The following is a 22,034-nucleotide window of genomic DNA, read 5'->3' as shown; positions in this document are numbered from 1 at the left end:
TTTACTTTGTTTTACTAAAAGCCCTGAAGATGTAATTTGATAGATTTCTACAAATGTTATTATTTAAACATAATTATATTATCTATTTAAGGAGATATTTAAACATAATATCCTTAAATAGATAATATTATTGGTAGACATTATTGATCTTTGTGTTATGTTTTATAGCTTTTTATGATTTTACGGTGTCCATATTTCTTATAGGTCTATAGTCTATATGCGCAAAGGTGGATAGCGGTTTACCTGGTGAACCTCGGAGAAGCACGTGCACTCTCACGTGAACGGGCACACGCGTGAGAAAGAGGTAAGGTGAGAGAGCGCGCGGATCTCGCTGGATGTTTAAAGGCGCGTAAACGTGCTGGGCTCAGACGGAGGCGCTCAGAGAGGGAGCTGGAGGAGTGTCCAAATGATGTTGAAGTCTCCAGACTGAAGGAGCGCATGAGAGGCTGAATGAAATGGAGATTATGAACAGGAGAGCGCATAGGTGACCGAAAGCAGGAGAATGAGACGGGTCAGTTGAGCCGCTGTTTTCCAGTTTAGATGGAAGGTTTTTACCAGACTGACTGGGGAGATGTTTGCCGTCACACAATGTGTTTTCCTGAGCCTTAGAGATCGAGACTGCCGTTGATCCTCCGTGGGTGTCCAGTAGGATAAACCAAAGACAAAAGTAATGTCTTCTGAAACATCCTGTCCGACCTTTGGAGGCTCGGGCGCGTAAAAAAATCTGAACCGCAGCCGAGCGCGCAGCCATGCGCACCCTTTCCGGCTGTGCCTAGTCTGACCTTCGTGCGTTATGCTGAATGGACCCACTTTCCGCCGCTACGACCCAATGCGACTGGTCGATCCAAGGCACCTCCCGCAACTGATGTCCCTGGAGGACCATGAGCCCACCATGGCGGGAGGGACCCTGGAGCCGCGCAATTCCACGGCAGCGGCGAGCGAGGAGGGTGCCCCGGGTCAGCAGCAGCACTCCTTCCCGTGGGTGGCCACCGTGCTGGCCGGCGTCCTCATCACGACCATCGTGGTGGATGTTATCGGGAACCTGCTGGTGATCGTGTCGGTGTTCAGGAACAGAAAACTCAGGAAAGCAGGTACAGACACAGGGAGCGGTGACAGTATGAACAGAATGAGGTGTGAAAAATCCTCAGTCTCATCACTTTTTCAGCCAATTTGATGCACTTGTGATTTCGTATGACATCAGGAATCCCTGTAAAATTATTTAAATTCCAATAATTAAACAATAAACTTTTTTTTTTTCTGTAGGACTCATTTCAAAAAGTTTTATCTAGTAAAGAATAAAATACAAAATGTTGAAGTTAAAGTCGATGTACACCAAAATGGTATCCCTGATTAATGACATCATTTAGATAAAGTGCCAGGAGTTTTGGATCAAAAGGAAGTTGCTGCTCATTCTCTAACCAGGCAACATGACTGATGAGTCTGGAGTTGATCTTTCCTCTCTTTGCCCTTTTTATTGTCTGCCATGAAGAAAGATCTGCAGCTGATCTGACTCACCTCGGTGATTTCTGAAGGTCTAAACTTCTGAAGCAGATCTTATTTCTCCTGCAAATGAGTTTGTAAACTTGATAGTTACCCCTTTCTGATTAAAAGTCCCACTGCTGTGCACAGTGAAGCGAAAATAATTACAACTAATTAAACAAGAATTCAGAAAGATTATTAACTCTCATTAATTACCAAACCTGAGAATGATTTGAAGCGGAAAATATCATATTTAAAACACTTACCCAGGATGATCATCCTATCAAAGTTTATTTGACAATATCAGAACAATGATAAGCAATATTTATGAGTTTGGCAGCATGCAAATAGTTAGGGAGGCTTGACTTCCATAAACAGGAGCGTAAATCCAATTCATGTCTTTCTGTAACAAATAAGAAATAAAGTGCAATAATGGTCATGCTAATTCCAAAGGCAACAGAGGAGAAACACAGGAGGAGAAGGGCCACATCGCCTCCCTGGAAGCTCAAATCAAGAGGCACTTATTGAGACACTTTGCTCAATCAGTGCTAATGGAGATCAACAGGAGGTTGAACATGCAGCGAGGGTTGTGTGCCAGCTGAGAGCCGCAATTAAATTCACACCTCTGCTGCACAAGCAGAAAAGTGACCATTAAAGTCTGAATGAAACAATATTTCAGGGGAAGCGTGACTTTAAGAGAGAGATTTTTTTTAAATATAATTTGGTTGCATATAAACATTAAATATTTATTACCTGAGTTTTGGTTAAAACACCCATATAACACTTTGAACAGTTTTGTTGTTTTAAAGCAGCTTTAAAGTAAAGTTGAGCCCAGTTTTTGGGAACAATAAGAATTTCTTTTTTATCATAGAGATCATACTCGTGAATGATGCAGAAAATTAAGATATTAGAAAATATTTCATATTCATGCATCAAAAATATGTCCACAAACTTGATCAGATTTTTATATCTGAAGCATTTTTACTTTAAAAGTGGGGCTTTATTGTTTTCTGTGCATTTATTCAGCAGTTAAAAATATATGAGCAGCCAGTAACTCAATACAGCTGATGAGGAGAAAGTTGTGATCTGTGGCTGATTGATCAGTGAGTCTTTGTTCAAAAGATTTGCGTTGCTCAGCAGTTGGGCGATCACTCTCCTTAGAGAGCAGAAGCAGAGAAAATGGCAGAAATATCCACCTCCCAACTGGAAAGGTCAGCTTTCCTCCATGAACTGGTTTAAATGCTCCATGAAGAAAAGTGTCTGACAGGAAATTTCACACATATGAGAAGCTGAGGGGTTCGTCTGAAATTTCTCTCCACCCGTAGAAAATAATAGATACATTTTGCTCTGTCTTGATCCCAATTCATCGCATGAACACAAAACACAAAAAGCACTGAAAAAATGATTAAAAATGACAAAAGACAGATTTAATAGTTTGACTATTTAATGAAGATTTTCAGCCACATCAAAATGTTTTTAAATAAATAAATAGGCTAATGTAGAGATAACCGTCCATGACAGCAAAGGCTAAGAGTGGAATCTTGGAGTTTTGCATGTCTTTATCTCAATTTTTCTAATACTGCTGAACTGTCTCTAAGGCAGTAGATAAAGATAAAAGCCCAGATGTGTCACTTTTTTAATGCTTGTGCTGCTCTGGTTCTATGGATTCTGTCTCTGTACTCCTTGATTCCCAGGGCAAGAATATAGCAACCAAAACTAGAAAACGTCATGGACTGCTTCCTTCTTTTTTATATTCATCCTGTAGCTTTGCTTTCTGTCCTCTCCTCTTATTTGTCCTCCACATTTTCCCCTCATTCATCTCCTCAGCTCATCCTTCAATTAAGCTCATACCTTTCTGTTCTGTCTTTTCTTGCATTTCCAATTTAATTTACCCCTTTAAGACTCTCCTGTTCATTCGTCCTCTCAGGTGTCCTATTTTTCTTTTTCAATGACTCTTCATTGCCTTGTTTCTTCTCTCCAAAATGCAGCTGTTGAATTACTCTCATCATCTCTTCCTTACCATTCATCTGACACACATTATCAGATCATCACAAAACTATTGCTATTGTTCATCATGCAGCTGTCACCTGATCTATGAAAAACTGTCAGAGTACCTTTAGTGTAGAGTAAATCATTACTGGCGTCTTTCAGGAGCTTGACCTGTAATGGTTTACATTCAACGGGTCAGAACACTCAGCTCAGCTCGCTGTTAAATCAGAGAAGAAGGAGGGAGGAGCGCTTTGTGTTTGGCATGGATGGGTTTTGGCTCACTGCCAGATCCCGCCAAATTAAACTTGTTTGCTGTGCCTGAAACCAAGAGCTGCTGCATTTCAGCTGGAAATCAATCTGAATGAGTCCGACAGTAGATCAGCGGCGCTCAACCTTTTCAGAGGACAGTCCCGCCTGGATAGAGTAATCCATAAAAGACTAGGCCGGTTGATGAACTCAAAATATCACCCAATAGTATCTATGAGCATGCATTTCTAATATGCCTCTTCTGTTGCTGCTGCTGCTGCTGACCTCACAGGAAGATATGTGAAGATTATTGTATCAATTGAAATGCATAGAAAAATAAAAATCTGTGACTCCTCCTGTGGCTGTTTCCAATTAGATATAAAATAAAATAAAATAAATTCACTGTTTATTAACATGGGTAGACTGCAAATACACAATTCTATTTCAAATATATTTAAAGTAAACTGTTTTATTCTCCTGAAAACTGATTTTATGACACAAAAGACCAAATATCCATCAGATCCTTATAACCACCTCTTTGCATGGAGATCTGTTAGCCTTTTGCTTTTTCAACCACATTTTTATTTTCTTTAGAAAAATTCAAAATGAATCTTCTTGGGAAAAAAGAAACTAATTTAAATGGATTTGTTTCTGTTGAATATCATTAGTTTAAAATCTTCACTGGATTATCTTCCTATTGTATTCTGATATTAGTTGCAATCTTTATGTCTTGGCTTAATTAACTACCTTTTTCTGGTGGAAAGCAATAATGTGCCAATAATACCATCTGCTTGGTACTATTGGCTTAAACATATTTATTGTTTTTAACTTCTAACTTATAAGGGGAGACAGAAGGAGGTGGGAAAATATATAAAGGCAAGAATATGATGAGCAGCAAGGCTTTCTGATAAACAGTGTCAACGTTTCAATCTTGTCCAAAAGGTTTTAAAATATTCCAGCCTTGGTTTTTATTGTGATCATTAGATGACTAGTGCACTAGTACAGAGTTTTCTGGGCGAACTTGCTCGATGTTAGTCTATTTGCATAAGTACTGACATGAATACGTTTGAAAAACGACATAAAGGGTAGACAGGTTCTGCTGGATTTTTATTTTTTTCTTACAAACCTGCTTTCAGATTTGTGTAAAAACATCTTTTTTTGGAAAAGCACAGGTAGGCGCTTCAATGAGTCCTTTGTCATGCCAGCGGAGGGGCATCCTGACTCAGTCTGTGTGTGGGGTTGCTTTACATCCAAGAGAGTTGGTTTCCTCTCAATTCTAACCAAGAAAACTGCTATGAATGAAGAATTGGTTGAGGACATCCAGCAGTCTGCCGTAGGCGCCAGTGGTCTGCAGCTCATCTCAGTTTCAGCTTTCCTCACGTTGAGACTGAATGAAACCATCTGTGTGAAAAGCGTATATGAAAATGAATTTGCTCTGACCCAGATCCTTACTGAAATCAATCTGCGAAACATTTTCCAACTCCTTTCTAAACCAATTTCTTATGCATATTTTCTTGCAATTTTCAACAATCACAGAACAATGCTTCAAGATTTTGCCTTTTAAGCTACTTCAGAAAAACAGAATCATTCTTCATCTTATTTGTCATTTCTATGGTTATTCACAAATGCAAATTTATCTAATTTAAGACTAACAAATATACCTCATGTGGCTCCCAATGTTACGTACAGTAAAACTCTGCAGACGGTTGTTTTCTCGTTGCAGAGCTGAATCAGAAACTGGAAAACAGTGAGGCAATGGGTTTGATATAGAAATACCACTCACTGAGGGGATTTGTTTGAAAAATAAGCTCACGATTCTTCCTTCACCTTCATTTTCTTCTTTACATCCTTGGAGCTCCCTCTGAACATCTCCACAATGCCCTGTAGCTCTCTGCCTGGGAAGATTATTATGTAAATCAGTCAGCTCTGTGCAGAAGGTGGCCCCGAGTTGTTTGGAGGCATCTGCGATGACCAGATTTAAGCATACACGAGCAAACACACCGACCGGCAATGTGATTAGATTTAGAGGCTTAGAAGAAGTAAATCCATCCATCACAGGATCCTTTTAAATATATCTATTTTTTTATTGTTAAGTGAACAACAGCAGATGGATGCTTTTATTACAAAAGCAGAAAAGAATCAGGACTGTTCCAGCAAAAACACTCCCTAAAACTGCAGAAATCTTAAAAAATGAATAGTAAAAATTGAACCCTGATGTGTAAAGAACAGGATTTGCCTTGCCACAGCTGAATGAAGCCTAAATCTCTTATATTAAAGTGTTGAAAATAAGTAGAAATTATTATACTCTATCCATAATGATCCGTTCTTATGATAAATATTATGTCTTCATATGAAATAGTCACCTCCAAATTAAAAACATCAGCAGTGTAACCATTTGAAATGATGAGCCTTAGCGCTCACAATGTGGTAATATTTAACATTTTTCTCAGGATTTCTTTCATCGATAACATAAATATCAGTCAACAAGAATAAACGTGGACGTGCGTCTGAAATGATGATGAAAATATTTCCTATTTTCCCTGTGGAAATGACAATGTGAGATGTAAAAACGTACTTGTTTGTCAAACTCGTTCTACATTATCTGCCTTTCAATTTCTGCTGCTCTATTGCCATGTTGGGAGCTCAGAATATCATTATGTCCTGCTTTAATTTACCACAACTGAAGTGTCCGCTGTGTCCCTTGGTCTTCATGATGCTGTTTAACACACGTGAGGCAGCCCAGATAACCTCTGCAGAGGCAGGTGTTCATAGCTGCTTCGCTGCTCAAACACATTTTATTCAGAAGTTAATGAACTCCTCAGCATTTCATCAAACTCACTGGTGATTTACCCTCATGGGATATATCGAACCATCTAAAACAGGTAGGATACTAACTCTTAATTAGGTGCACATTTTAATTTGGTCTCAGATTAATTTTCCCATAAGTTTGTAAAATAAATGTGGAAAAGTTCAAGACACAAATTTTAAGGGTCACTGTCATCAGAAACATGTCGATCTTTACATAAAAAAAACAAGATTTTCTATTTTAAATGTACAATTAATATGAAGCAGAACAATGAAAGCAAAAGTATTTTTTATGTTTTAGACAAATGAATCCACATTGACAATATTGTTCACAAGTGAAAGCAACATTCTGGGAAACTTCCTCTGGGTTTTCAAATAATGCAGCCTTTGATATCCACTGGATATGTGACACCTGCTTCTTATTAGCATTTAAATTAGCAGTTTTTTCTCCCTTTAGCTTAAATATAAATATTTCAGTTTAATGTAAAAACCATTTCTGGTGCAACTTTGACAATGAAGAAAAATTAGCAGCTTCGAACAGCCCTGGCAACTCACCACCTCAACATCCAATATAAGCATGTAAATTAATTCTTCATGTCACCACTAGGCGGTACAATGAGTGAGTCTCAATTTTACTTTCAGGTAAGCTCCTGTGAGAAGGATTTAACATTTAGTGGAAATCAAATCTTGATGAGTGCTTTATCCAGACCGGCCATTCCCAAAGATTGTGAAACTTCACCACTGATTTCCATAATTTCACAATTTTTAGATAATAGTTCACTGAGGTTTGCTGAAGTCCCAAACCTCTTAGCATTGACTTTGTCCTGTTATCCAAGCTGATATTGGACTTTTCTTAAATCTCTTTAGATCTGGGCATGTTGTGTTGCAATTTGCGACCTATTAACCTTATTCAAAGAACTAGCAGTTAGCCAGGGTTAGGTGGCTGAAATGGAAAAAAGCTTCTCAAAATATGGTCAGCTGCTGTACATGAATTGACAAGGGGGCAATTTGTCACACAGAGCACTGTTGGGTTGGATAGCTTTTTCTGAGCAAAACAAAAACAGACACAATCTGTAAAAGTTTTTCACAGCAGTATAACTGTATTAATATCTAAAGTCATCCAGACATATGCGCTGTATCATTTATGAGCGAATGAAGAATTTATTGTTACATCCTTTTCAAACCTGGAGGCATAGCTGCAGGCCTCTTTTTTAAACCACAGGTTTTCTGTCAGATCAGTTTTTAAAAGGGACAACCATTAATTATCTTGGCATTGCTGATAAACATAAGAGGCAATAATTCAGACTAATATCCATAGTTCTGGGTTGGTCATTATATCATCTTCCTGCCTCAGAATCTCACTGAAAAAAAGTTTCAGTGTTTGTTTTGGTCTTTTTCTTCATCAGATTGAACCCTATTGCGGTGCAGGTACAGTAAAATCTAAGGACTTTGAGATGAATATCTCTTCTTCTGTTCTTTGCAAACACTCGATACCTTGTGGTGAAGATGTAGGAAAGGTTTCTTTCGGATGACTTTTACATAAAGGTCACTGAAATACAGGCATGACTGCGCACTAGAAGAGAGCGTTGGTTCTCCAGAGTCTCTTGAATTCTCGCTTTGTGCATTCATGCAGGAGGTTTGATTCTTTCTCTTTGGAGAGTTTTCTGAAGCTATCCTAGAGCTTGAACCCAACTTACAAACTGAGAACAAAAGATATAAAACAATCTTGCCAGGTAGGTATTGATTCTTCCACCTCTGCAAACATAAATAGGAATTTTCCAGCATAACTTTTTGATTTTTCTAAAAATCACACTTTCATTGTGTTTGAATTTGTGGAGCAAAGTGTCATCATTTTAAGCTGTTTGATGAATTTCGTTCTGGTGAAAGAAAGTACATTTTCAAGCATTTTGATACATAAAGGATACCAGCAGACACTTTGAGTGCTGGTATTCTCTTTTTTCTCATTATAGTTTAAGCTTTTCTTAGCTGCTGTTATTTGGAGTGTTGACAGTAAGACTGTGACCCATGGAGAGCAGACGAGAGACGCTGTGATAACAGCAGCAACAGCTGGCAGAGAGCCTAACAAGCCAGCAGTCGTGCTCTCTGGTGTGAAGGCTCATCCCATGCAGCTTTTCCTACACAGAGTCGCAGCCTCTCTGTCCTCCCTGACATCACACCTAATGGTCCTGACCTGAGCTCAGCCCTCATCCTGCCCCCGTCGCTGTAGCTCCAGGAGTCAGACGCTCCTGTTTGCTGCCGAGCCTCCGTGATTTATTTTGTCTAATTTCCTTTAAGCGCACAACGCTTCATCATTCGCTGTAACCCTGTTTATGCTCTCAGTGAAGGTGAGGATGCATCACCTGCTGGAGGCCTTTGAGACAGAGCTGTGCTGCTCATCTTTAACTCTCAGACCCACCAATGTATATCTTCAGTTTGTTTGTCATGGGGCTGAAAATTAGTCTGTGCCCTGAAGCCACCCAGTCCAGATTTGTTTGATTTCAGGCTGCACAGACTGTGTGAGTCTAGAAAGTAAAAGTGTTAGATTCTCAATCTTTGGAAAACAAGGATCAAGTCCCAATAACTTTGGGTCTAGTCAAAGAGCCTCTGTGTTTTCAGAATGTCTGAAATAGAGTCTAAATGTTTTTAAAAATTATAAATGAATAGAGCTGTTTGGATTTTTTAATTTTAAGGTGTTTTCACATCTGATAGCTTGGTAGACTCAGTTCGATTGGGGACCGGAGTTGCAACATTTGTCACATTTTCAGCTTCTGCAGTTTGCATTCACACTGGACTGTCAAATGAACCAAACTCTTTGAGTAACTTATTCACCTCCTCATCTGTGGTGGTGCTGCACCAAGAACCACTTAAGGAAATGACACTGAAGAAGACATAAACTTTCATCTTGACAAAAAAAAAGACGTCAGATTTTAGTGGTTGTAGAATTTTGTTGTTGTTAAAAGACCATAACCTATTTCTCTTTCTAGTGCTTGTTTTGGCAGTATTTAACCCTATTGTTGGAATGGTCTTTGGTTCACTTGTCATTAACATATGCATTCAAACCACGCTAGAGTTCACTTAAATCTTACCAAGACTTAGGCTTTTAGGTGGAGTACAGTTTGCTTGTTTGGTCAGCATCAGAGCTTGATTACGCATTCACAACTTCCCAAATGAATGACTTTCTAGAAACAAACTACAGAATAAATAGTGCCGATGTGGATGCACCCTAAGGAACAGAGCTGCACGATAGTTGGAAGTTGATCAACACTGATATTTTTGTGGAATATTATCATGACAACATAGGTTGTGTTTGAGCCACATTTTCCTCAGTTTTCTAATTCTTTTCCTTCACCATCATGTCTCCTCCTCTCTGAGTTTTAGCATCTTGATCTCTATTAATTTTGCAGGTATCAAACAAGCAACTTGAGCTTCATCTTTGGTATTGGGAATCCATCTAGCCCAATGTATTATGGCTATATTTATTAGTTTGCAGAGTATTGATGAATTTCTTTTGAAAACTTACTAAACATTAGGGTTCAGATTTCTAAACTTGACAGAATCAATTTTGCAACTTGACATGGATTTTTTCATGATCGTTGGGTTGACAGTGACAATCAATTGTATTTTAATTGCCTCTAGTTGACACTATGTATTAAGGTTCACCAGGTTTGCTTTCTTTCAGAATAATTAATTTAAGTTTTACACAGGGTTCAAGTCATTGTTTCATTTTGTCAGTATGGAGTTTGTCTTATTTCTCAGCCACCCCCTCATAACTTTGATATAAGTTTACTATATACTGTATGAATTGAGCATTTGCATTTCTGAGTTCTGACTTTTGCCTTCCTTGAAATTAAGATTGAAATTAAGATATCAGTACAAAAATATTAAGATAATCAAGTATTAGCATGTATAAATAATATCTCAATGTATTAATACTATTAATTAATATGTATTAATTGCATTTAATCTCCCACCCTTATTAGATTGTGGTTTTTGCACCGTTTATATTGAGATTAATTTGTGGGTTCAACTTTTTGTGATTCCCTTCTCTCATCTTTTAGTATTCTACACCCATGAGAAGGAAATTGATTTTTCTATTCTATGATTCATTTCAGATGAATCTCTCATTGTGGTTCAAACAAGAAATATATGAGTGGAAAAGAAACATAAAGAAACTTCACTTTCCTCAATGCATCACCAAAAATTACCCCAATTTGAATATTATGACAGATGTGGAACATTATTTTGCAAGCTCAAGTCATTTTATTTTTTTTCCTAAACTGAACAACATGAACAATTTCTCAAATTACATTGGCATTATTTTTATTCAAATACATACAAAAAACAAAAAAAAATTTCACGCCACTCATTGTATTCAGAAGGTCAACCTACATGTTGTTCTCCCCATTAAGAACCAGGATGTTCTGGATTTGTTCCTCAGGAAGATCATGTTGCCTCTATAAATATATGTAAATAGGATACATGGCAATCAGATGACCAAAACCACTGCTCAGACAAAAAAAAAACAAACAAAAAAAAAAAAAACAATACCACATTAAAACTGCAGAAGGAAACTTTAGAAAAATATGTTTTTTTTACAAATTTGTTAAATCTGTCACCATGCAGTAAGACATAAAACAGATAATTTAAATAATAATTGAGGTCCTCCGCCTCCTCCCTCGCCGCCACTTGCAAAAATCTACTGCTCCTGATGAAAAAATAATAATATTAATCAAAGCCCAGATCAAGGTCTCAGTATTGTCAATCACACATGTGTACATGCTGCAGCTGTGTTAATGTCAGATAAGCAACTCACCGTTACAGGAAAACTGGCCAAGGTAACTAGGTGGAGAATAAATGGCAGGCTCCAGTCTGGGAAACTAGCTGTAGTGTAGTAGAGAGAAAGACGGAGGGTATGAGTACTATCTACACACGGGTGATTGAATGCTCTAACACCCTTCCCTTGGCTTTGATTACACCATGGGGTGAATTGCTGCAGATGGCAGGAGGCAGAAAAGCTTGAATTTTTTCACTGATTATCTGTCTCATGTTGTTAAGACATAGTGACAATAACAAAAAATAAAGCCTGTTTTAGAAACGTTTAACAAACATTTGATTTACAAATGTTGCTTTGCTCTAAAATGCTAAACCAAAGCAAACTATTTCCTAGTATCCTCTAATCAAAGCGGGACATAAAAAATACCTAACACAGTATATTGCCTATATTACTATAGCAGTGCGTTGAATGGTTGCATTGTTGAGTCTTGGGTTCTGAAGCTCAACCAGAGCCCGTTTATAGAGGCTGTTAGTCCTTGATGCAGCTGTCCTAATTTGAAATCTATAATAAAAGCTTGATAGTTAAAAAAAAAAAAAGATTATGTATCAACATCATGGCACTATATCCATTACAGTTGAGTTGAATTGCACACTATACACTATAATCAAGCTTAATTACCACAAAACATTGGCAAATATATTACAATGCCATTGTAATAGTTTTTCCCCAGTTTTTAGAGAGGATGTAGCTTTTCAGACATAATTACAGGGTTAAATTGACATGCAGCTACAAGCCTGACTTGACAGGAAGCAGCACGAAAGAGATGTTAAATATCATCATAACAAACTAAAGACATTTTTGCTGTTTTTATCTCAATAGAAAATGGATTCTGCTTTTATAAACCACCCTTCATTCAAACAGAAATTCTAGCCTAAGCCACTTCATCATAGCAACTGATGACCGCTTATTTCCCGCTGTGACAAATAGTAAGAGTAAAATGTTAGACAGCATGTAAACACATAAAATACAAATTTTTGGACTAGATAGGGATTTGATCAAAACTTTGGGATTCTTCTTTGTAAGCAAAACCATAAAAAATGTGATTGAAGACTTAAAAATAGGTGACGGGGCTCATTTAATCCATGGATGTGTGACATAAGAACACCGAAGAGAACTAGCTGAAAAAAAATAGCAGTTGAAATATGCAAAAAGCTGGTCATCAATTATGTAAACGAGGCCTTTGATTGCTTATTCTTGTTTAATGTTTGATTTTGCAAACAAAATTATATGTTTTAAAATTTCTATGTAGTGTTCACGTCAAGCTGTTTAAGAGTGAGAAAAAGAAGGAAAAACATGTTTCATTAGCTTTTGTGGTCTTTCATCAGTGTTCCTAAGACTCAGTTATGTTCTACTAAAATGATCTAATGACTCAAGCCATGCACGGATCAAAGGCTGTGAGGCTTCTCCAGCTACTTGCTTGCAGCAGCACAGCTGGTCTGCTGATGCAACGCGTCCATTTGGTTAGCATCAGTTACTGTGATCTGAAGTCCTCCTGTGACAGGCGGCAACATGAATTCAAAGCAGGAGTAAAAATGTCTCTCAACTTCAATTTTCACCAAAAAAAGATATTTAAATTTGTATTCTGCATTGTTGTTTTTTTTAATGAAACAAGTCCCTATTTTTAGCCTTTGTTTTAAGATTCTCCATGTTTATTATTAATGTCTATCAAAAATCTTGTCACTTGAACTACACTCTGTCCATCCCCTACAGAGAAAAGAGACCGTTTTGAATTTAACGAGCAGATAATTGCTTTATTTTCAGAAGCATTTGTCTCATACTTGCTAATGAAACAGGGAGGGGGGGATAAGACAGGATAAGAAAATAATGACGAGACAGAATTTTGCAAAAAGAAGTGTTAAGGCTTGTGATGGAGCTCTGGTTCCACACAAAGCATCTGCTGTGCATTTCCTCCAGTGGGGGGCGCTACACAGTAATTTTGCCACCACTGCGAGTGCATCTGCATGGACAATGAAAGAAAAATGTCCTCATATTTTTGTACTGGAGCTAGCTTCTAGATGCTTAAGTTTTATACCATGAGATTAAAACTGATGAAATAAGTGGCAGAAAAAGTTTAAGCGTGTTTTGTTTTCTCTTTCTATCTTACTGGCAGCTCTGATACCCCTAAATGAAACATTGAGGACCATCAGCGTAAATTTAGATTTCAATAAAAAAAAAAAAACTAAATGTAATTAACGTTTTGATTTTTTTATTTTTTTTTTACTTATCATTTTAAAACAGCTGACAGAGCATCACTGGACCTGGTTTATGCATTGTAACTTTAATTCTGTCTCAGTCATAAAACTAGTTTTCCAATAAATGTCAGCCACAAGGAAATTGAAATCTAAATTGCAGTGTTTTAGTGTTAGGATGATGATCATGTTGAGCTGATTTATTCTCCACTGATTTAGGTGGCTTTATTTTTAAACTGGTTGAGCATTTCATGCCCATATTTTATTCAGTCTGTTTAAAATTTAGATGACCTGCTGAGTCCACATCTTAGTAACTGCAGGGTCTTGGCTCTGTGATGTCATGGGAGGGGCTGCTTGCTCATTTCATTTTGAGTTCAGAGAATCTTAAAGTGTCAAGAGAGCCAATACTTTCCTTGGAAATCTTCCTCTCTACACAGGCACATTCTGGCCTGCTCATATCGTGTCGCAAGATAATATCAGCTTACGAAACTAAAATGAGAAACTGAAAATAAATAAAACAAACATGTGGGCACTGTGTCTTAGTATTCTGTAGGCTCCTGGTCTGCAGTCATGAGCTTTAGCTTTTTGAACTGCTTCAGGATGAAGTTGTAACAGTGACAGCAGCGGCTCAGTGTTAAAGCAGAAATCAGAGTGTGAAAACCTTATTGGGGTTGCTTTAAATTCACATTTCGCTCAAAAAGTTAGAGTGAAACTAGGGTGACCAAACGTTCTCTTTTCCCCGGACTGCCCAGGGCATCCGGGGGTAGATTTTATTGATTTATGAAAATGTCCAGGTTTTATCGTTTAGGGGACCGATGGGCATGCTGATTGGAGCGCCGCACAAAATGCGACAGCCTTTCTTTCACATGACGTCCTCCTGAGCTGCTGCCTCGTGGTTAGTTCTTATCCATTAGATGGAACAGACAACAGACTGCCAGTCCTGCAGCAGTTCTTTACAAAGTGGCAAAGTGCGCAGCAGAGTGGAGCGCAGCTGCATGCAGCACTGACGAACCGGAAAATAAATTTCATTCATACCATCACCAGTCACAACAATGGTGACAGAGTTCATAAAGCACATAACTGATGTGTGTTTCTGTGTATGACAAAGATGCTGTAGGATCCCAAAGGACACAAACATTAAAAAAGCTTCTGCAAAGTTACAGTTCATCTATTAAATTTACTCAGAATGATCAGAACCCAAAACTTAAGACTAAGGGAGGCTATAGGCGTTTTTTCAAGTGTTTGTGAGACTGTTATCTGTTTCTTTGATTCCAAATTTTTGCATAATTTTTGACCTATCAACTTATAGAGTCATTACTTTTCCTGGTTAAGCTATAGAAAAGAAATTATTAGGGATGCAAAGGCAAGAAAATTTTAGCCAATGTTGGTATCAGATATGTATACTGCTGTTATGGAAGTATTTACCATGTATACCCATGTCAATATGTCATACTGATGACATATTTACCCATACTTATGGCATGGGTAAACATGGTTATATGTTTTCCTCCACTTTTGTTACCATTTCAAAGCGATTACACCCCCTGCATTGCTTCTCTGTCATGTGACTGAATAAATATCACAGGGCTAAAACCCTCCTGAAACACATATTTTCAGTGCTATCACACTGTGCTCAACAAACAGCCTTCACTGTTTTTCAAAATGTGAAATGTTCATTGGGTTTTCATTGGTATAACTGGTAAAAACTAAGTATTGCTTTTCTTTGTACCTTCAAATTATGCACTGGTTTCTGTTGATCTTTCACATAATATAGCAGTTTAATTAAACACATTCAACTTTGTCGTTCTTTAAAATAAGGATGGAATAACAACACAGTGTTCCTTCAATATACCGCATGAACTACAGTTTCAGAGAGAAAAGTAGAAAATATTTTTTTTTTAAATGCAATCCTGGCAGACCTTTTCCTCAAGTTTGCTTTGGATGACTTTTCAGACACTACTGACTTCAGTTTTCTAACCCCAAACTGTGGGCTCCATGCAGTAATCCACATCCAAAGACACAAGCTGACAAACAAGCGGCTATTTTTACCTCCAAACTGCTACCTGAAGTGTGTCTGAAGGTGACAGCCATGTTTGCTGCTCCACTTCAACAGGAATCCAGCAGCACCAGAAGCAGCCGTCAGAGCTGCCGACACGATCAAAGACCCCGGCGGTGCCACATTCTCACTACGGGGAGAATGAACTGAAACACTCGCTGTGTAGAGAGACTCACATTTCAAAACAGCCTCTCTCCGGTAACTAGAAGCGCCTCGCATGCTGGCATCTTTCAGTGAGACAAACATATGGACTTGGAATCGCTAAAGAAAAAACGTTTATAGGACTTCTCCCTCCGCAGAGCAGATGATCAGATTAGATATTTGTCTAACTCTATGCATAAATTTACATTTCAATGTGTAAAAAGCAATAACTTTGAAACTACTGTAACTTCTCAGTGCCTTCAGAAGGCAAAGATCACCCCGCTCAGATAGAGATCTTTCTCAATGAAGTCTCCATTTGTTTTAATGAACAGGATGATTAACAGCAGGCTCTGTTTCATTTATCATTAGATAGTTGAGGTGTTTCTACCTGCAGATTGTGTAATTGAGGAGATTAATCTCTACATTTAGGTTCAGGAAAGTGTAGTACGGATCAGACATCTTAACCCATTTCACTTTCACATTTGGCTTTTAAAAGACAGACTCTTGTGTAATCTTTTAAAGTGGCTTTGATCAATAGGTCTCAAGGCTGTACGTAGGTATGGTTTCTTATGACTTTGGCATCTTCGGAGAAAAGAAAACTTTTACTTAAAAGGCCCTTTCATTCTGCATAGCTGCAGCTGATAGATGCTGATAGATGCAGATAGATTTTTAGATAGATAGATAGATATAGATAGATAGATAGATAGATAGATAGATAGATAGATAGATAGATAGATAGATAGATAGATAGATAGATAGATAGATAGATAGATAGATAGATAGATAGATAGATAGATAGATAGATAGATAGATAGATAGATAGATAGATAGATAGATAGATAGATAGATAGATAGATAGATAGATAGATAGATAGATAGATAGATAGATAGATAGATAGATTATCTTAACAATGTTCCTAGTTAAAGAGGGTAACAGCAAAGAGATGGCATTTTCATTAAATGCATCGTCTCAAGTATTTACAGCAAGAACATCTCTAATGAATCCCAACTACTTTGGGAATTGAAACGTTAACAATGTCACCATTTTATTTCTGTCTTATTAACATTTACGTTCAGCAAACACCAGAGGATGGGATCTTTTCCGCCAAGGGCAACCGTGGTAATAAAGACAGAACCACCAACTAATACAAATTGACTGGTGGTTAACAAGTCCCCTGTGTCTGTTCTGTTTGCCACAGCTCTTTGCTTGAAACTTGTGATTTGCAGCAGACAAAGAGTATCATCCGGAATATTAACAGCGAGGACTCCTCATAATGAAGATGGAGTCATGGGGTGATAAACACTGAATTTAGGTTTAACAAGGTCTTATTAAGGTCGCCAAGGTTAATGGCCACGCTCCCTTTGTGTGCTGTGATAAAAGCTTTCACCACAACATATTTATTACAGAAGCAGTTGAGAGGTGAGACGCTCTTTATACACACTGAGGCGATTCAACTCTGCAACAGCTTCTCTTCACTATTTAGTCACAGCGTATAACATAAATGTTGTATTCCCCATGTCAGCGAACTCTTGAACCAGAAACAATGTCAAAGATCTTTTACCTGGGCTATGGAGAATAGGAACTGCACTGTTACAAAAATGATCCAGAGGACTGTTTTCAGAATAAATTATGCATTTTCTTTTAAAATTATGGTCCTAATGTATGGCAAGAGAATAAAGAGGCACACAATCCACATTGCTGGAAGTCCAGAGTTAAGTTTCCATGGTCAGTGATGAATTGAGGTGGCTTGTCACCTGCTGATGTTGGTCCACTGTGTTTTCAATCTACCAGCAAATTCTGCATCACTTCCTGCTTCCCTTGGATGTCTGGCAGTATGGCTGTGCTGATTTTATTTTCCAGCAGGACTTGGCACCTGCCAATACAACCAAAGATACTACCATCTGGTTAAATGACCATGCATGGTGTTCCTTTTCTTGATTGGCCAGCAAACTCCCCTGACCTGAACCTCAAAGAAAATCTATGGGTTGTTGTACAGAGGAAGATAAACGACACCAGACGCAAAATGGCAGATGACCTGAAGGCATTTATCTAAGCAATCTGGGCTTCCATCAGATCCACGCAGTGGTACAGGGTGATCACCTCTACAAAATGACCATTTAATTTTCTGAGATGTCTAGCAAGAAATATTGCGCTTTTAGGAAATATAAATTATTTTAGATGTCCTACTAATTATATATGTTCATATTATTCTTAAATTTGTACATATGTATTCCCTTTCCACTTCTTTGGGGGCTTTCAATAACTTCATGTCTTCTGCTGCGACTCTGAGGTATTTAATTATGTTGCGCTTGCCTCCATGATAAGATCCTCCTTTTATTCTTGAAAGTTTGTTTTTCTTTGCTCTGTGTTGTTTGATTCAGTTGCCTCTGGAATCTACACTCTGTGTTTAGTAAAATGTCTTTATAATGTCTAGAAAAGAAAAGAAACTGAGTCTGAAACAAGATAACAAAACAAGATTTTGGATGCCCTCTCTGTTGATCTAATAAAGTGCGATTTGAAACAGTCTGCAGTCGCCAGACAAAGCAACAGGCCGCCGAATGAGCTGCATCTAAAGTCTCTAACGCTTCCACAGAGGTGACAAAGGATGCACCACACTGGAAACCAAGATAATGGAAGACAAACTTGTTGTAGAGCCATGAGCTCGACAGACTATATGCAACATTTTCACAATGCGAAGTTGTGTTATTTAGTAAGATTGGTAAATTTGTTCTAGTATATTTTGAATTCAAACAAGCAAAATTTTGTATTTTTAAAACAAGATGCATACCAGTAAAAAAAAAAAAAAAAACAAGACGCAAGCAAGAAAATAACTTAATGAAATATCTCCAACATCTCTCCATAATTAATCTCTTCAAAGTTCATCAGTGCACTTTAATAATGCCATCAAGTGTTAGAAATGATGAACATAACTAACAACTTTCTTCAGTGTAGCAGTGACTGCTCTAACCACTTCAGGCAGCTCAAGCTGTAACGTGTTGTTGCTCCCTGGGGAGATATAAACACAGCTCTACCAGCCAAAGTCGCAGGTGGTTTCAATTTTATTCCAATTTTCAGCTATTTGCTTTGGCAGATACAGTATGTTTTAACAATAATAATAATAAAAAAAAGCTCACCTGATTTGCCATAGAGGTCTTACATAGGAGAGATAGTCTTTGAGTTTCTGAATTATGGGTTTAACATTTACCTGCTGCCCCAAGTGAAGTGCCCTGCATTTAAATCGTTCCTTCCTTTGTACTATTGCAGCTGAAAAGCTCAGTTTATTAAAGTAGGGTACATGTGGACACATCAAACATACACTGCTTACTCAGATGCTGTAATACAACCAACCAGTTTATCCTGTAAATGTATTTTCATTCAAGTTATATTTTACACATATTCATTCATCTATCCACCTACTCAATGTAAAACATGGATTGGTTTAATTAATACATTTCTGCAAAGGGGTTTGGTAAATAATTTCTTTGTCTCCCCAAAGAAAAGAGTTTTTCTGGCTCAGACTCTCCAAATGTGACTATTAAATGATGGGAAATGTCCTGTTATAATAAACTTATGACCTTACAACATTACCATGGACTTTATGTGACAAACTGGATTCTAAGTTTTGATTTGTCGTTTAGTGCCTCTTTCAAGTCTGCGTTGAAAGATCATAGTTTTATGTGGGAGAACGTCCTTCTTTGCCACATTCTGTCTATCCGTGCCACATATTCTGCAGCTGAAGCCGCTGAAGTAATGAATAAATGTAGGAGTCTCATGTAAATAACTATTGTGTACAATTCCCAAGTGTACACTGAAACTGGATGCTGTTTCGTAAATCCTGCATGGAACCATGACACTCGGCCCTTAAGAGTGTTAAGTGTCCTCCGCTTATCAGGCAACAAGTCCATGAGAGAAACTCCAACATGTTTCTGCTTAGAATCTCTTCAGATCCTCAAGAGGAATTCTAAGACCTGCGCAAGACAGAAATGATAAATAACCTTATCATTAAAGTCTTTAGCATGGGACAAATGGGATGGGCTCACATTGTTTTGACCACAGCTCATCTTACTTTCAGACCATTAGCATCTTTACTAAATATGCACATCAGTTTCCTCTTGGTTCCAATAAAAAGTAATCAGATGTATTTCTTCTTTGTTGAACAAGTATCTTAAAACTTGTTTTTTTTATTGTTGTTTAATTAACCACAACATTCATTTTGTTTCTGCAAAATCAGTACAGATGAAAAGGCTGCAAGTTGTCTCAGAGAATGAAAGAATGAAAGAAGTGATAGAAGTCTTTTAATCCTTTCACCCCAGAAAATCTTTCTGCAAAGGCTTGAAAGGAAATATTTTTTTTGTGTGTGTTGTTGTCATGTCTGGAAATCATTCTGCTCAATGAACTTCAATGGGAGCCTTCTTTTTCTTGGCACAAATTTAAATAAAGAAACAAGCACAAAAGCACTGCAACTACTGAGTCTGTTCATTACTCTCCTTTCTTGAGGTTTATCAAAAAATATCTCTTTTGAAATGTCAAAGCCTAAAGAAAGTGAGTTGATTTACTTAAACAGAACCTGAGGGTGCTTTTTGAATTACAAAATTAAACTCCACCTATTACAAATAATTAGTGAACTGGTTAAAATAAATTCAATAAAATAAACGGGAAAAATTTAGGTTATAGTTAATGACTTCACAATCAAAAAGGATTTACCTGACAACTGCAAGACAATTAATCAAAAATGAGTTATGAAGCAAACAAAAAAACTTTGAAAGCCCCTTGAAAATAATTATTAAGAACACTTTAGAGAAAATTGTAGAAATCTGTTTTTTTGAAGACTAAGACGAAACAGGAGATGAATTTAAATGTTTACACAAAATTCAGCTGTGTAAAGCATTTGTTGTATTAAACTTGTGTCTTTTTCTCACTTTCTGTTTTTTGTAGGAAATGCCTTTGTGGTTAGCCTGGCCTTTGCTGACTTGGTGGTGGCCATCTATCCGTACCCGCTGGTCCTGACAGCCATCTTCCATAATGGCTGGATTGCAGGTTACATCCACTGTCAGATCAGCGGCTTCCTCATGGGCCTCAGTGTCATCGGCTCAATCTTCAACATAACTGGCATCGCAATCAATCGATACTGCTACATCTGCCACAACCTCAAGTACGACAAAGTTTTCTCCAGCAGCAACACTATGTGCTATATTATGCTTGTCTGGATGCTCACAATCCTAGCCATCGTGCCCAACTGGTTTGTGGAGTCACTGCAGTACGACCCGCGGGTATACTCCTGCACCTTCGCGCAGTCGGTTAGCTCGCTGTACACCATCACAGTGGTTGTGGTGCACTTCATACTGCCCATGAGCATTGTCACCTACTGCTACCTGCGCATCTGGATTCTGGTAATCCAGGTCAGGCGGAGAGTAAAGCCGGACTCGCGGCCCAAAATCAAACCCCACGACCTTCGCAACTTTCTCACCATGTTCGTGGTGTTTGTGCTATTCGCCGTGTGCTGGGCGCCGCTGAACCTGATCGGCTTGGTGGTAGCGCTGGATTCCAGGCTAAGCCGATCCATCCCAGAGTGGCTGTTCACAGCCAGCTACTTCATGGCATACTTCAACAGCTGCCTCAATGCTGTCATCTATGGCGTCCTGAATCACAACTTCAGAAAGGAGTACAAGAGGATCGTCCTGATTATCTTCAAGTTTCACTGCTGAGATAAAATGCCCAGAGCTAGAAGTGTTTTTTTAACACCCAAGAAACAATTATTAAAAAGCCATGAGCAAAAGAAATAAAATACTACTAGAAAAGGGGACAAATACAAACAACACTGTGAAAGGAAGAAGCTGGAACATGTAGTATAAGAGAAAAACAGCTCCAGGTGAAGAGGAGGATAAAGAAGAGGTCAAATAAATGATGCCATACTGAGAGTTATCAGTGCTGCCTTCAGGGAAACAGAGATTTTAAAATGTAGCGAGTCAAACTGGGACCAGACATTGAAAGTAACTCTTAGTAATTTGTCTCCTCATAACTGTCTTTAGTAAGGGGTCATTACTCATTGGTGAATTTTGAAAGTTATTGGCTGCTCAAATTTTAACCAGCATCACAATTAATTTAAATGTTGGAACATCCAAATATTATGTCCATTCTCCTCCATCTGATTAATTTTAACACAGAACATGCTGCTGAATTTCTAAGAAACTGTGAGCTTGTATGAATGATTTTTTGGATAGTAAAAGGTGGTAAAAAAATAAATAAATAAAAATCTGCAAAATTGGTGCTTCTGGGAGGAAAAAAGAAAAAGCA

General features: G+C 37.9%; 1 protein-coding gene across 1 annotated transcript; it reads left to right on the top strand.

The window, feature by feature from the left end:
- Positions 1–723: 723 nt before the first annotated feature.
- Positions 724–21,953, top strand: LOC129360530 (melatonin receptor type 1A-like). The gene is made up of 2 exons (XM_055030833.1): positions 724–1,091; positions 20,676–21,953. The coding sequence occupies exons 1-2, from the start codon at positions 794–796 to the stop codon at positions 21,443–21,445; spliced, it is 1,068 nt and encodes a 355-aa protein (XP_054886808.1). The 5' UTR covers positions 724–793; the 3' UTR covers positions 21,446–21,953.
- The last annotated feature ends 81 nt before the right edge of the window (positions 21,954–22,034 follow it).

This window comes from Poeciliopsis prolifica, unplaced genomic scaffold, assembly GCF_027474105.1.
Source record: "Poeciliopsis prolifica strain line A6 unplaced genomic scaffold, Auburn_PproV2 SCAFFOLD006, whole genome shotgun sequence".
In the NCBI taxonomy this organism is placed as follows: Eukaryota; Metazoa; Chordata; class Actinopteri; order Cyprinodontiformes; family Poeciliidae; genus Poeciliopsis; species Poeciliopsis prolifica.
The sequence above is the reverse complement of the archived record's forward strand: the minus strand, read 5'-3'. Positions and strand labels throughout refer to the sequence as shown.

Bases quoted from the DNA above. Each gene is read 5' to 3' on its own strand.
- LOC129360530 (XM_055030833.1), top strand. From the start codon at position 794: ATGCTGAATGGACCCACTTTCCGCCGCTACGACCCAATGCGACTGGTC. The intron at 1,092-20,675 runs GTACAGACACAG...TGTTTTTTGTAG, and splicing joins CAGAAAACTCAGGAAAGCAG to GAAATGCCTTTGTGGTTAGC.